The sequence below is a fragment of the Phyllostomus hastatus genome, unplaced genomic scaffold (genome assembly GCF_019186645.2).
Source record: "Phyllostomus hastatus isolate PE091 unplaced genomic scaffold, TTU_PhHast_1.1 phas_contig_16, whole genome shotgun sequence".
Classification (NCBI taxonomy): Eukaryota; Metazoa; Chordata; class Mammalia; order Chiroptera; family Phyllostomidae; genus Phyllostomus; species Phyllostomus hastatus.
In genome coordinates, this window is record NW_025333643.1 from 25,039,393 (window position 1) to 25,054,979 (window position 15,587).

The window sequence follows — 15,587 nt, forward strand, 5'->3', positions numbered from 1 at the left end:
TGCAGGGTAACTTGCTGAATATACTTGGTTATTTAAGTATGATGATTATCTCATCTTTCACCCCTATTATTTTCACTGGGCATTTCTTATGAATAAATATGGGTTCTGGTTATTAGGATTTTGTGGGAGTTTTTTTGCTTGCACACATGTGCATTTACACAGATACTCTATTTAAAAGGTATACCTTTAGGGGTTTGGTCTGGTTGGAACACCCACCTCCAAAGGGTATCTCAAATTCATGAAACTAGGGGGCTAAAATAATGGTGCTCTGGTCATTTGCCTTTTGATATATTGTGTTATATAACAAAATGGCTGAGGAGAGCAGATCATGACCAACAAAAGTGATCAGCTTATAACTCCCAGCTTATAAGGACCCTAAGGTATTCATTCCAGCTGCAATATCAATGTTTTGGATTTCTCACTGCTCTAATCAAAAATCTCCAATGGATTTCTATTGCAGAAGGCTCTGAGAAGGTAGAAACTTGGTATGATGTACATAGTGTTATATCTCCTCAGTCCTTAGAACAGTGGATTGAGTATAAAAAATTGTTTAATATGTGAATAATACAGGTCAAACTCTTCATTAGTCAGAATAGACTTGGTTATTCTGTAATAACAAATAGCCTCTAAGTCTCAATTGCTTAAAAACCAAACTATTTCTCATTCATTATGTACATCCATTTTGGGTTAGTACAGGAAATGGGGGACTCTGCTCTTTGCATTCACCAAGCCAGGCTGAGAGTGCAGCTCGTCCCTGTTCCAAAGGCAAAAGAGATGTGGAACATGTTGCTCCAGCCTGAAGGCAGTACCATCAGTTCTGCCAATACTTCACTGGCCGGAAGTTGATGGCCCACCCAACCATAATGTGATCAAGAAGTGCAATTCTACAGTTACCAAAAGGTAGAAAGACCCAAACTTCCTTTCAAAAGGTAAGAAAGTAATTTCACTTTCAGTTCGGAGAATGGACTGAATTGCCTTAAATATCAATATGTATTATTAGGACAAATGATAATTGGCTGTAATACAATCAGCTACAAGATATTTAATAGAAAAATGTAACTGTTGATATTTTTGTTTTATTATATACATACATATATGCATACACAAAAACTCACAAAACCTTAGTGCAAGGGCAACTCTTTCTTCCAGTTTTTTTAAACTATTTTTAACAATTCCTGAGTGCCTTGAACATAATGCGTAGAACTTGCTTCAAGATTGTTAAATTGAGTTGAATTCTTGATAAGTAACTATGTTGGGTCTTAACTAAATCTCAAGAAATTAAGAAAATGATAGTTAGATTTTCAAAATGGTTGTCTTCATTGGCAAATATAAACTTTCTTCTCACTTCAATACATTAGCATAGCAAAAACAAAACCAAAAACAATCATAGGTCAAAAACCAGTCTCCACACTTCTATTTTCCAAATGCCTGGAATGGACTCAATATTTGCCTCTTAAATTAGTGAACAGGTTTTTTTTAGACTGTCTTAATGTTAAAAATATAAGAAAATGTAATGGTTAACTTTGGGGGTTGGTTTTTTCCATTAAGTGTTTTATCCCAGTATTTAAGAAATGGGTTCCTGCCTTGGCCAGTATGGCAAAGTTGTTTGGGCATCCACCTTCAAACAAAAAGGTTACTGATTTGATTCCTGGTCAGGGCACATGCCTGGGTTGCGGGTTCAGACCATACTAGGGGCATGTACAAAAGGCAGCCAATCAATGTTTTTCTCTTACATTGATGTTTCTCTCTTTCTCTTTCCCTTTCCCTCTCTCTAAAAATCAGAGAGAGAGAGAGAGAGAGAGAGGGAGAGGGAGAGGGAGATGGGCTTCTAAGCCAGATAATAGGGGTTTGAAACCTACTATATTTTTACCAGGTATATTACCCTGTCCTATCTCAGGTTCACCATTCATGAAATGGAGGTAATAATATGTATCTGGGGTTAGTAGATTGGGTTAATAATTGGCTTAGTAAAAAGGATTTAGTTACCTTATAAGAAACATACTGTAGAGTAGTGCCAGCACATGGGGAAGGCTTAATAAGCACTAGCTGCTGCTACTGCTGTTATTATTTTGATATTGCATAGTCTGTGTCAACTTTATATATATATATATATAAAACTCTGGTGTTTCTGGCTTATTTTCAACTGTAAGATTAGTATTTACTGTTATCTTGAAATATGTTTATTGGTAAGTTTTACTAAATAGTTGTTAGGTTACAAAGAGCTATTATGTGTGCTTTGTTCAATGTGAATGATCAGTGGAAAAGACTGATGAGTCTGAAAGGTCTGTCATTCACTCTTTCTGTGTAACATCAGGAAGAGAATGGCTCCCCAAGATGCACTGAGGCATCAGACTTTCTTTATAAGGCCTGCAAAAAGCAAGATAATATTCTGAAGCATTTCAAAAGATTGAAGCATTTTGAGGAAGGAAAATTATAAGAACTAACTTGATTTTGAAAACAATATCAAAGACTAGACAGTATAATCTATGACCATGGAGACACATTCATCTTGTTCTCTGCCTTGTCCCATGCATCTAATGCATAGTAGGTGCTTTGTAAGTGATTCATGAAAAAACTGAATGAGTATTTCTGATAATCATTGCTAGTGCAATATATACATGACAACTAGGTCACCTTATATGCGTTGTTGATGTTTAGGTACAATTCAAATGCACTACATTTCTAAAGAAGAAAGTGTTCAAACCGTAGTACTAGAAACAAAATATTGAAGTTTTGAGTGTTTCCTCTCCTTACCCCAGCATGTTATTTGAGGAAAAGAAAAATTTTTTAAAAATCCCTTCAGCATATTTCTTTGTTGAAACCCAGTTTCAATGCTAAAAATGACATTTCTATTTATTTAAAAATGTTTTTTTAAAAGCCTCGGGTTTTTATTGGGCTTATGCATATAAACATGTATATTGTATTACAGATGCACCATATTCCCAGATTTAGCTGTCAAAACAATTGAGAGACTTAAATTTATATAAACCTAACAATATTTTTGGTTAACTTACTGGTTATAAGAACATTACGAGGTTAGAAATGGCTTATAGTTCACTTTCCCATTTATTGTTAGAAGTTTAATGCCCATTAACACCAACAATATTTTGCAGAATGTTTTTTTTTCTTTTGTTTCTCCTTCCCTCCTTACTGTTTGGGCATATGAGTATTATCAGGCTGCTTGAGTTCTGGAAGAGTTTGTGGGCAGGTGCTCCAATTCACTGTAGCTGTAATAAGGGTAATGTCACTTTAAGACATGTGATACTTTACGGAGAAGGAAGGGATGCATTGAAACAGACTGCTGCTACTTACAGCACTGTATAGCTGCCCAGCTCCTACATTTTGCTGCCTTACTCTGCCCCGAATGCATTGGAGAGGGGATAGTCCATCATTAACTATAAACTGATTCTCATCAGGAAACTGCACATTATCTCATCATCACTTCAAAGGTCTCATCAGGCAGAGGCGATGCCAGGGGATGATTTAAAGGTGAAAATGACAAGGTTTCCACCCCTCAAACCGTGACTCCTTTTTTGACAATACAGTCTGAATGAACCCAATGTCTCTTTTATTGTGGAAATAGCATCGGAAGAGGAAAACATTTTTCAATCCTGATAAAGAAGATTATTGGGAAGCTTTCTTTAAAAAAATCTTGAATTGTGGCACAGATGGATTTTAGAAAGTGTTAGAGCTAACCAATGAACACTAATAGAGTACTCTGCTCTTGGCTGGATTTTTCAGGTAAGAAGCTTTTTTTAAGGATTTAAGATACAGAAAGCAAATTGGTAACCTATTCAGCATCTCTAGATAACTATGTAAGGATGGATGCATTATTTGGGGGAAAACACTTACTAACATAAGTACAACCTCTTGGTAAGAGAGAGAGCAATGGGAGCAATATGCAGGAAGCTTGGAAGTTATGCTGAGAATTAAAGAAAGTTAAATGAAAAAAAGTGAAATCCTGCATAGGTCAAGTTGCAGTGATCTTTTTGAGTGCTAAGATCACGTGGGTGATAAAATAAGCAAAAGAAAGCAGGTACTGAAAAACTGTTAAGTTTTGATTGTGGCAGGGTTTTTTTTCAAGTTTAGATTAATTCCTAATGCATTTTAACTGAAATTCATAAGCAATCAGTGCATTCCACAGTCACCTCTCTTTTGCCTTTCTGTAATTTTCAGGGTATTTTGAAAGGCCCCAAAATGCATTCATTCAGGATTCACAGAAGGGGAGTTGCTATTTATCTACTGAACAGAATGCATCTCTGCTACACTGATAGTTCTGAAGACAATGAAGCTAAATCTGTTACACACGAAAGTAAACAGTATGCAGTGAAACTAATTATAAAGTGAATGGTCCTTCTGAATCGCACTGGGGCATGAAAAGTACCATGCTGTTGAAAATAATGTTTCCTACTTTGCACTTAATTATGATTGTCACCATTTGTCTGTTATAGTCCTAAAACCCTTCTTAAAGACAACTTCTCTCTCCTAAAACCCATTAAGTTATCTTGCATTATGCCTGTGTGCACACACACACACACATATATAAATATATTTTTGCTTTCTGAACATTACAGTTTTTGAAAGAGTACCATTTCTATGAATAAAGAAGCCACAATGGGAGGTCACTAGCAGATTTTAAATGTATAGCTGAAATAATTCAAGTGCATTTGGCAGTGGGGAAAAAAAAGAAGAGACAACCTTGACTCCAAAGCTCTCCCCATCTAAGAGAAAAGCATATAGTTAACTGGATTCTTGTATAGAAAATGCTTCTATATCACTGACTGAGTTTCAAGTTGATTAATTTGGTGATATGAAATGCAGCATAAGGTGCTGTTTGAGAAATTGGACAATATATAGTGCAGCTGAGCCTTTGTAGCTCTAAGATCATTACAGTTGCAGATAAGACTGTCAAAGTTTCAGTGCCTGTGAAAAGGTGTATGTTCATCTATAAATATATATACCACCTGCATATACATATTCATCAGTACTATACAACAAATGCCACAATGGACTCTTAGCAGGCAAAGCAATATTGTAAATTATGGCTTGCTCTATGACAGAACCATAAATTTTGCATCTGAAACTCATTCTGGCTGAAGACAATTCCTTCTGATTTTAAGTCCAGCCAGAAAGACTGATTGTAACAGGAGATTACAACATGCCTCTGAGAAATGATTACTTAGTTTAGAAGATAGAATAGTGATTAAAAATTCATGACTGTAGAATTAAAAAAAAAAGAATCCACTCTTTCCTTTCAGGCTTATGTCAGACTTGCAATGAAGTCAGAATGAACAGTGTATGTAGCTTTTCAATGCCTGGAATAACTATAACTTAAAGATCATTGCTTAGAACAGGATGTTTAGTTAGGATACTATGTTTTAAACGGCCTAAATGATAGACTAACTTTTCTTATTTTGGCAGTCCTTGGAGTTTGTTGCAGAAGCAAGCTCCAAGGATTTTAAAAAATGAAATTGTGGTCTTCTGAGAGTGTTTTCCTCAATCCCACTTCATGACATGACCTCTGCTGGGTCATTGTTTCTAATAGCAAAGGGACATGATGTCTGAGATCCCCTTTTCCTTATCAGTAGAATTGACTGAGCTTGGGGCTTGAAGCTGGGGCTAATCTTTCCTGTCTAATGTTCCCTTTAGAGAATAGCAATGGTCTCTGCAATGTCCTGGGTCCTGTATTTGTGGATAAGTGCTTGTGCAATGCTGCTCTGCCATGGAGCCCTTCAGCACACTTTTCAGCAGTACCACCTGCACAGACCAGGTAAGCCGGGCACTGGTTCCACTGCAGCCTCCAGTCTCACCACTCTCTCCTTAACAGATGGTTGACTGCAAGTGACAGAAAGTGCTATAGTTTGGTCAGCTTGCTTCTGAATTCCAAGACATATTGTTGGCTGGATGCTTTGGGAAAAAAGGGGTTACTAAACTGACTTGGGTTTTCTGTAAGAGTTTCCCCATACACAACTAAAAAGTAAGAGTTTTTTGTTTTTTGGATATTTTGGCCAAAAGTGAAATATTCTGTAAAAGGTGGGATAATTTTCAAGACTTAAGGATTCAATATGATCTTTGCAACTGATAAAATAATGTGTGTGTATTCTTGGGATGCATTTTTATCTAGTAAATATCTATAATCTCAGGGTGTATGTGGCCAAGGATTTTGTAGGAACATTAGTGCCAAAATTGACTTTGGAAGTAATTTGTCAATGAAAAAGAAATTAAAAATCAACTTACTATTTCTTGTCTGGTATTAATTTGTCTTCTTTCTTTTCTCCCTTTCTTCACATTCTGTTCTTCCAATATGCTTCGTGGCTTTGCTCTCCCTTATCTGTTTCAGGGATAAGTTCTCTTTACACACACACACACACACACACACACACACACACACAAAATGTATTTTTTCTATGTTAATTTTGCGTTCCAGAAGCATTTTGCTTTCTAGTTATTTCTGTTCAAAGTATTTTTTTTTACCGTTTCATGGCTTTGCTCTTAAATCTGGATTTTTCTCTTCTCCTTTGACTCTCCAGTTTTCTCATTCCTACCCCCAGCTCGATTGTTACCAAAGCAGGTTCTCGGAAAGATTTCATTCCATTTTCTGTTTAGCTTCATCTTTTCATCAATTTACTCCATCCTCCAGTTTCACTCCGCCGTACCCCACCCCCGCTCTTGCCAGATCTGAGCTCTGGGGACTAGTTGCGCGCCCAAGCTCCCGATCCTCTGTGCTCAAATGCTCCCAGTCTTCGATCCCCTCTCCAAATCCCGTCCTGGCCTCCTCGCCACCGCCAGGCTTCCTGGGGCGGCTTACGTTGTCCGGAGTACAAGCTTCTGCCTTTCCCAAGCTCGAAGCTGGCCCAGGGAGCCTGGGCTCCTCCACAGTCCTCCAGCAACACCTGCCGGAGGGCTTCCTGCAGCCTCCCGCTGATCTGCTTTCAGGCTCCACAGGATGAAAAGAGCGAGGGCGAAGGCCAGGGAACACCCGCGCGCCAGCCCCAGTGCTGGAGCCAGGGTCGCGTTGGGACAAGGGTTGGGGGAGGCCTGAGACTGGGCTGAGGCGAAGCCTGCCTCTGGGCACCTGCCAACCTCACTTCTGAAGCCCTGGATGGGAGAGGAAAGGCGAGTGGGCGCTGGTGCCCCTGCAGGTGGGCCTGGAAAGTGCTGTGTTGCTCGGCGCATTGGCATTTCTGTTGCATGTGTCCTGAGCCCAGAATGGGCACTGCCGGGTGCCTAGGCTTCAGTGCTAAGGTGGAGGAACAGCAAACTTGAGTCTGGAAACCCCCACGTTACCTCCCACAGTCAATCACCAATATGTTCTGTCAAAAATGTCTTTGACTTGTTACCGAGTCACACAAATAACGCGGGCAATCTACTTAATTGTAATTCTTAACAATAAGAGGACATAACAAAAACTATAGCGCTTCAGATATGCTTAAGTCAATTCCCATTGTTTGGCTTGATCTTTTAGGTGTAATCTCTCCCCACTACCCTACCCCTCCAGCCTGTCTACTTTTGCCTTGGAAACTGAAGTTCTGAGGGTGTGGGTGATTTGTATGAGACTACACAGCCAATGACTGCCATTGGAGGTCAGATCAGTCTGATTTCACCTCTAGAGCCTGCTTCAAAAAGAGGATATACCCTAAAGTCTCTCAGTGCAGAAAATGATCATGCCAAGTAGCCTTTCCAAGGAATTGGGAGCCTCTTGGCATAATTTGTGAAAACTTTCAAGTTATGTCAATAAGTGAACTCATTTGAAGTGCAAACCTGTTCTGAAAGGTAGTCCTGGCAGAAATGGTGAGTAGTGGCAAGTGGTGATGGCAGAGCCCAGGACTGGCCATCATCTCTGTCAAGTAACATTAGTAACACGACCTTAGGCAAGTCACTTTTCTACTCTGAACTCAATTTCCCCTTTAGGGATGTTGTGGGGTTTAAATGGAATAATCTTGAAAGTGCTTTGTAAACTGTAAAGTTCTTCACAAATATCAGAATTATTAACATTATCCCATTTAATAGAGCAAAAACAGACATATTAGCTGTACAGCTAATAGTCCATTTACATAAAACAAAAATTTTGATTTTACTCTTGCTGTTGCTTTTTAACTAATGGGACCTGGCTGGAATATATCACCAAATGCAATTGTGTCTTATTTCATACTCTGTGCATGCAGTGATGAAAAACAGTACAGTGTGCAATGAGCTTTCACATAAACTATCTCTATTAATCAGTTAATATATGAGTTTTTTGGTGAGAGGTTATGGCTATGCTACTTATAATAAGTAAACTCATGTCTTTATGGGCTTATAATCAAAATTTTATAACTTGAAACTCAGAAACACACCACTAGGTTCTGACTGAAATTAAACTCAGTATTTGTTTTCTTGTTCTCTTTCCTTAGAAATTGCTTATTATCACCAATGCATGTTGTTATGTCAATCTGTACTTCAAATACCCCAGGAAATTAGCACCAAAACCAATTTCAACCCCAAATGTTTACGCATTTGGGACTGATTTAAGATTCATTGATAAATTCAAGAAAATATAACTACTCCTTTCTAGATACAGAAAAATTAAAGTGATATGAAACTGATAGCTCAATTCATTTAATATGCTTATTCAACTTTTGGGTTTTCAAGAATAGCTGGAAAGATTAAGGCAATAGATCTTGGATGTAGCCATATTCTAGATTACTTCAGTCAGAAATACAATCTTCTTTAATTCAGTCTTCTATTTTGATTTTAAGAGTAAATCTGTGCTTTTTTGGATGAGAGTTGGGGTGTTTCCCTTTTGCGGGTCTTAAATCTTCAGGGACACTAATGAAATGTGTATGAAAACAAGAGAGAAACCAGGGCCAGTTCTCTGTGACAATCCACCTCTAAATGAGCAAATAAATAAATAATAGATAGCTAAATGAGCAAAAGGGAAAAATAATCTCATTTTCTCAAATAAGTTAAAACAAGTGACATGATGAGGAAAAATGAGACACCAGCAGACCCTGAGCTTCACCACATTTGTGTAAGCTTGAAAAATCGCCTCTTTCACAGACCAGGAGCAAGCAGACACCATATGCATGCCAAATACCCAGGAATTGTGAAAATGACAAATCTTTCACTCACAGCCTTGATGGAGGGGGAGTGAAGGCTTTCCAGCTGCCTCTTTACCTTCTTAGGAATGGCTGGCCCCTCTTACAGCCTCTTACAGGCAGCTTCACCATCCCCTGCACAATGAGATTGATGGTTCTATGATCCCAAGCAGCCAATTTCAGTCTCTCCAGAAATAATCCACTGCACTAAAACGATGCTCCCCTCGATCAGATTGTGCTGCACATGGATGACACCATTCAGCCACGGTCCTTTGGAGGAAATGGTTAGAGGTTTGGGCCAATTCCTGCTGTCAAAATAAAATCAGGACAGTGCTTTCTTGAGGCCATGAATCTATGGATCTGTCTTCTCAGTGCAGTGGGTTTGTACACAGACAGAATGAGAATATATTAACTAGAAAGCTGACTGGTTTTAATGTATTCCCCTGCAGCCCCTAAGTACTTCCTATTCTTCATATTTACATAATTAGGAATGCACAATTTATTTTCAGTTACTCAGTGGTTAAGGAAGATTAAAACAGTCAAACAAATGAAAGTGAATTTTAAAATTACATAAATGAGTAAAATGTGCTACAGATTAACAGATTTGTAATTTCAGTAATTTAATATTTGGCTAAATCAAGTTTTTTATTTTGGGAATGATGTAAGAAATTACTGTAGCAACTTGAAGAGCAATCATGCTATTTTAAATATACAATATAGCATAAGGAGAGCACTTCATTTAAAAAGAGACTAAACAATGAAATCTCAAAAATGGTGTTCCATTGTTCAAGTAGTTAAAATAGCTTCAATTCCTTATAATCACCAGTTATTGGACAACAGATAAAAATGGGTAAATGGTTTGTCAAATGTAACTTTCTAATTTAGTATCAGTTTTTCCCCCTGTTGAATATATGAATCATGACAGTAATTTAAATGGTTACTTAATTTCAAGTGTGAGGGTATATGAGGGTATGTTAGAGGGGTTGTCCTTGAAACTTAATAAAATATGAATAATTTTGAAATGCTTTAATGAAAAAAGATCATTGAGAGTCTCTAGTAATTTAAAACTATATAGATAAATTGCATGAGACAAGAAGTTATAAGTGCCTAATGAATCATTTATTTTGCAGTCACTGCTATTTTATTGACAGGAATGTAGGAAAATTTTATATAAAAAGATTATTTTGAATAGAATCATCTATATAATTTATACTTGGCATGATTTAAAACTATATTAAGCAAACTATATATTTAGAGTTATTTATTTATGACAATTAGTACATACTGAACATTACCATTCATTATAAAGTACATTTTAATTAAAATATTAAAAAACATTCTTATATGCTTTATTTTTACTTTATTGTTCCATATTACTGTATTTAAAGCTGCTGAAGGCCCATGCATTAGAATACCAGGGTACAATATAATAAAGAATTATTTTATAATCATAATATAAAAGTAGTAGTGCCATGGCTGGTGTGGCTCAGTTGGCTGGAGCATTGTCCCATAACTGAGAAGTGGAAAGTTTGATCCCCAGTCCAGGAACATACAATTCCCCATTAGGGTGTGTATGGAAGGCAACCATCGATTTTTTTCTCTCTCCCTTACTCTGTTTCTAAAAGCAAATGAAAAAATGTGCTCAGGTGAGGAGAAGGAAGGAAGGAAGGAAGGGAGGAAAGGAAGGGGAAAAAAGAAGAAATAAAAGAAAGAAAGAAAGAAAGAAAAAGAGAGAAAGAAAGAAAGAAAAAAAGAAAGAAGGAAGGAAGGAAGGAAGGAAAGAAGGAAGGAAGGAAGGAAGGAAGGAAAGAAGGAAGGAAGGAAGGAAGGAAGGAAGGAAAATACTGAGAATGATGGATGTTACATATTGGCTTTTCAAAAATTTGTACTAGTATTAGATTGCTAAGTGTAGTGAATTGGTGTAAAGATTAGAACAGACAGTCTGTTATTTGGTGTAAACTGATGTTAGTGATAATCCATTGATCATCTGATTGATAATATTGACCTCATCCTGGAGTCAGAGTACAACTATGCATTCTGGTGTGCATTTGTGTGCAAAAATATCCATGTGCACCTGTGTGTAAAAATGCCCATGATCTACTGCTGAGTGAAGACAACAAGAAACAGAATACTCAACTTCAAAACAATTCTGGAGGAAAAATATTTGCACATGCATAAAAATATCAGGAAAAATATTAACATTCTTTATACAGTGTGAGTTCACTATAGTGGAAAGCTCAACTAATTTAGAGTTTTTCCTATAATTCTTTATTTTTATATTTGTTTTCAGTATGAGACTATATTGCTTCTTAATAAAAAACTTAAAATATTACCTACAGAGAGTTTTCTGGTAAAATTAGAAATATATCAAACATTATTTCCTGTTTAAGGAACAAGAATGAAGTATAGGTAGGAAAATATCATAAAGCCCTTTTCTTCCTAAGAGCTTTCAGTATTCAATATTTAATTAAGTGTCTAGACTAGCATTTCCCAATTCACAAAACACAGTCCCCTCAAGACACTCTTTGGCAAGAAGCTGTTGGGGTAACACTCACTGCATGGTGTGGCCTCAGAGATGTGCAGTGCATGTTGAGTATATGGAAGTTCTGGAAGGATTTGCGGATACAAACACTGATTGTATTTAACCTCAATTTCCAAACATTTTTTGAAAATTTGGTCAACATTGACAGTGCCTATTAATATAACATATGTTTGAGAAGGGTGGGCCAAGGTGATTCCTGAATCTTGTGCTATTCATCTTTATATCTTTTATTTCTGGTGAGGAACTTGACATATAATAGGCACTCAGGAAATATATGTGAAATAATTAAGGAAAGAAGGAATGGCTGTTCTGGTAAAATTTTAAACTCTTCTTTGTTTGTTACTACCTCTGTGTGAGTGTGTGTGTGCAGATGGATGCATATGAAACTGCTTGCATTGTTTATAATTAGAAGATACCTCAGATGAAGAGTGATGTAAACATTAAATCATCAGTATAACTTTTATGTATCTGTGCAATATCTTTGGGTACATAATTTGACTTTATTCATTATTTTCCAACTACTACATTAATCAAAATAATCCAAAGAATATACTTACAAATGTAGTAAAAAATTAGATCCCTGTGGTTCTCAGTCACAGCATGACTTTATTTTTCCTAGAGGTTTAAAAGTATTATAGGTTTGGCCTTGAGGGAATGAAAAGAAAATTCATGTAGCAAATAGGGAAAGGCCTTTTGCTTTCAAATCTTTTGATATAAAAAATTCATTTATCTTTGTAGTGGTAGGAAAACAATACTAGACAAGCATTTTTCATTTCTTTGGGGTAAAGAGAAGATGATTCATTTTTGTAATAATTTATGTAAACTATTTGAATTCTCAAAAGATAATGTCCTCAAAGCACTTAAGCACTTTCTTGGCCCACTGTATCTTCCACCTTCTATGTCTTTATGCAATAAAGTTGCAGAGAAAGAAAAGAGAAGTGATATTATCACAGTGACTTTCTCTCAGAAGATGGAGCGATATGCTGATGCATCTGCTGATTTGTGAAGCAGATTCTTCATCCATGTAAGGAAGGGGCCAAACCAATACTTGCCAAATGTAGAAGGGAGAAAGACCTCTTCTGCGTTTGGCTCCTGGCTATGTCTGTGCCCAAAGCCATTGTTCTGCTGGTGCAATAAGCTTTATTCATCTTTATTACACCTTCTTGGACCTCCTCTTCTAGGCATGCTTCATTTTACTCAAGATTAAATCCAAGCTAAGAATAAATCCTATGTATACATCCATGAGATTTTTCTGATATCCATTTGTGTGGGTGAAGAATGGGCTGACAGTCATGTGCTCTGAAGTGAAGACAATGCTAGGGTCCAGATGTAGATGAGCCACCACACAGTGGGGGGCAGGGAAGCACTTTGAAGCTCTTGAAATTGACAGCATACCTGGGGATAGGATCAGCAGGCCAGCGGGTCCTTTGTCCCACTGAATAAATATTGTGTATGTGTTCAATGAATGTTTTCTGATCAACTAGCAAGAATTGTACACCCTTTAAAAATGACAATACTGGCAGGCCAGCAGCACATGAAGCCTTTTTTAAGTCTAATGCTTATGAATAGAGAGCATCAGAGTAAGGAGTAGATGCTGGAGCTCTCAGGATCTTACCTGGGGAGTAGGTTGCAAGGCTCCAGATAAGAGGATTAGAAGAAATCAATGATTTCCACATCATGCCTTGCAGTTTCAAGTAGGTGAGCCATGCCTTCCACAAAAAGGAAGGTATATCCTGCCAAATAATGAAGTTTTAAGCTGCCCAATGAACTGATTCGTTGACTTTATTTGATAGAGCAAGATTAAAATCACCTTTGTATATTTAGAAAATTCTTCTGCTAAAACTATTTAAATCTTTTTGAATGATTTCATTGATGAACAACCAAATACCTTCAAAGACCTGGTAGTTAACAAAAGTGATTCAATCAGCCTAAGGACCAGAGGTTACAGAATGCTGTACTGTGTCAACTAAAGAGCATGTGGGCATGTCCAAGGCACAAGAAATACTTAGCTACAGCTGAGAAGGGCTCAATGTAACCAGAACATTCAATATTTTAAGGCAAGTGGGCAACCTAGAATTTTGTATGTAATTCCCTTGTCTTTTAAATAAGGGACTTATCTTTTAAAGGTGGAGCAAACAAAACTGTCGGTGACCTCAGAAAAGATTATTTTCAGCTCCAACATTTTATGATTCCTAATGAATTTGTCAAATCCTTGTATGCAGTCAGGGTGGAGAGAGGTGAAGGCACTGAGGCCCAAAGAGGAATTCCTATGCGTATCTGTCTTGGCCTGCTTTAAAATTATGCCCAAGGTTTAGTCTTAGCCTGAGATATACCCAACATGCTAAAACACTGGGTCTCTGAAACTTTTGTATGATGCCTCATGGTATCAGTGGAAGTCTAATAAACAGTGAGCATTTATATAATGAAGCCAACGGCCTAAACAGAGGTCACATTTGAATCTTAAATAAAAATCAATTAATTTTCTTGTAGATTAAGGTTTGGGGAAAATATTAATCTGCAAATGTAATAAAACAGATGGAAGCAGCAGGTGTTATAGTGGTGCCTATATAAAAACCTTAACTTAACACTTTATTAAAATTCTCAACATCTAGTCTTAGGTCCAGTAGTAGTTTGCAAATATATTTTAAAACACAAGGATTTCTTTTGGCATTGTTCTTTTGAGCAAGTAATTTGTGCCCAATTATGCCCTTTTGAATACAAATAAGACTCTATTTGTATTCATTTTATATGTGAAAGTACAGTCTACTTATTAGTATACCAACTGAGTCATGATTCTATCAGAAATGTCATGTAACTAAGGAAAACTGAGCTTTCTTTATTTTTGTTGTTGTTCAAGTACACTTTTCTGCCATTTTCCCCCACTGCAACCCTCCCAACCTCCCTCCTGTTTCCACCCACCCCCCATTATTGTCTATGTGTCCTTTATAATAGTTCCTGCAAACCCATCACCCTTTTCCCCTGAAATTCCCTCCCCTCTTCCCTCTGGTCACTGTCAGCCTGTTCTCTATTTCAGTGTATTTGGTTATATTTTGCTTGTTTGTTTGTTTTGTTGATTAGGTTCCTATTAAAGGTGAGATCACATGGTATTTGTCTTTCACTGCCTGGCTTATATCAATTAGTATAATGCTTTCCAGTTCCATCCATGGTGTTGCAAAGAATAGGAGCTCCTTCTTTCTTTCCAATGCATAGAAATCCAATTTGTAAATGTACCATAGTTTTTTGATCCATTCATTGATTGATGGGCACTTAGGTTACTTCCAGCACTTGACTATTGTAAATTGTGTTGCTATGAACATTGGAGTGCGTAGGTTCTTTTGGATTGGTGTTTCAAGGTTTTTAGGATATAATTCTAGCAGTGGAATTGCCAGGTCAAAAGGTAGTTCCATTTTTAATTTTTCTGAGGAAATTCCGTACTGTTTTCCACAGTGGCTGCACAAGTCAGCATTCCAACCAACAGAGCATTACAGTTCCCTTTTCTCTGCAACCTCTCCAAAAGTTGTTGTTTGTTGATTTGTTTATTATGACCATTCTGACTGATGTGAGGTGGCATATCACTGTGGTTTTAATTTGCATCTTTGTGATAGCTAGTGATACTGAGCATCTTTTCATATGTCTCTGGACCCTCTGTATGTCCTCCTTGGAGAAGTGTCTGTTCAAGTCCTTTGCCCATTTTTTAATTGGGTTTCTTGACCTCCTGGAGTGGAGTCATGTGAGTTCTTTATATATTTTGGAAATCAAACTATTATCTGAGGTATCATTGGAAAATATGTTTTCCCATATGGTCAGTTGTCTTTTAATTTTAATACTGTTTTCTTTAGCCATGAAGAAGCTTTTGATTTTGATGAGATCCCATTTGTTTATTCTTTCCTTTATGTCCCTTGCTCTAAGGGACATATCAGTAAAAATGTTGCTACGTGAAATATCTGAGATTTCCCTGCCTATGTTCT

The 15,587-nt window shown here is 37.1% G+C and overlaps 1 protein-coding gene across 2 annotated transcripts in view; it reads left to right on the forward strand.

Annotated features, from left to right (window-relative positions):
- Window positions 1-3,328: 3,328 nt before the first annotated feature.
- Window positions 3,329-15,587, forward strand: part of TAFA1 (TAFA chemokine like family member 1) — a 640,413-nt gene continuing 628,154 nt past the window's right edge. For both annotated transcript variants that reach the window (XM_045832317.1, XM_045832318.1), the window contains exons 1-2: window positions 3,329-3,741; window positions 5,650-5,770. In XM_045832317.1, the coding sequence (XP_045688273.1) occupies window positions 5,659-5,770 (112 nt within the window). In that variant the 5' untranslated portion in view covers window positions 3,329-3,741; window positions 5,650-5,658. The remainder of the gene's footprint in view (window positions 3,742-5,649; window positions 5,771-15,587) is intronic.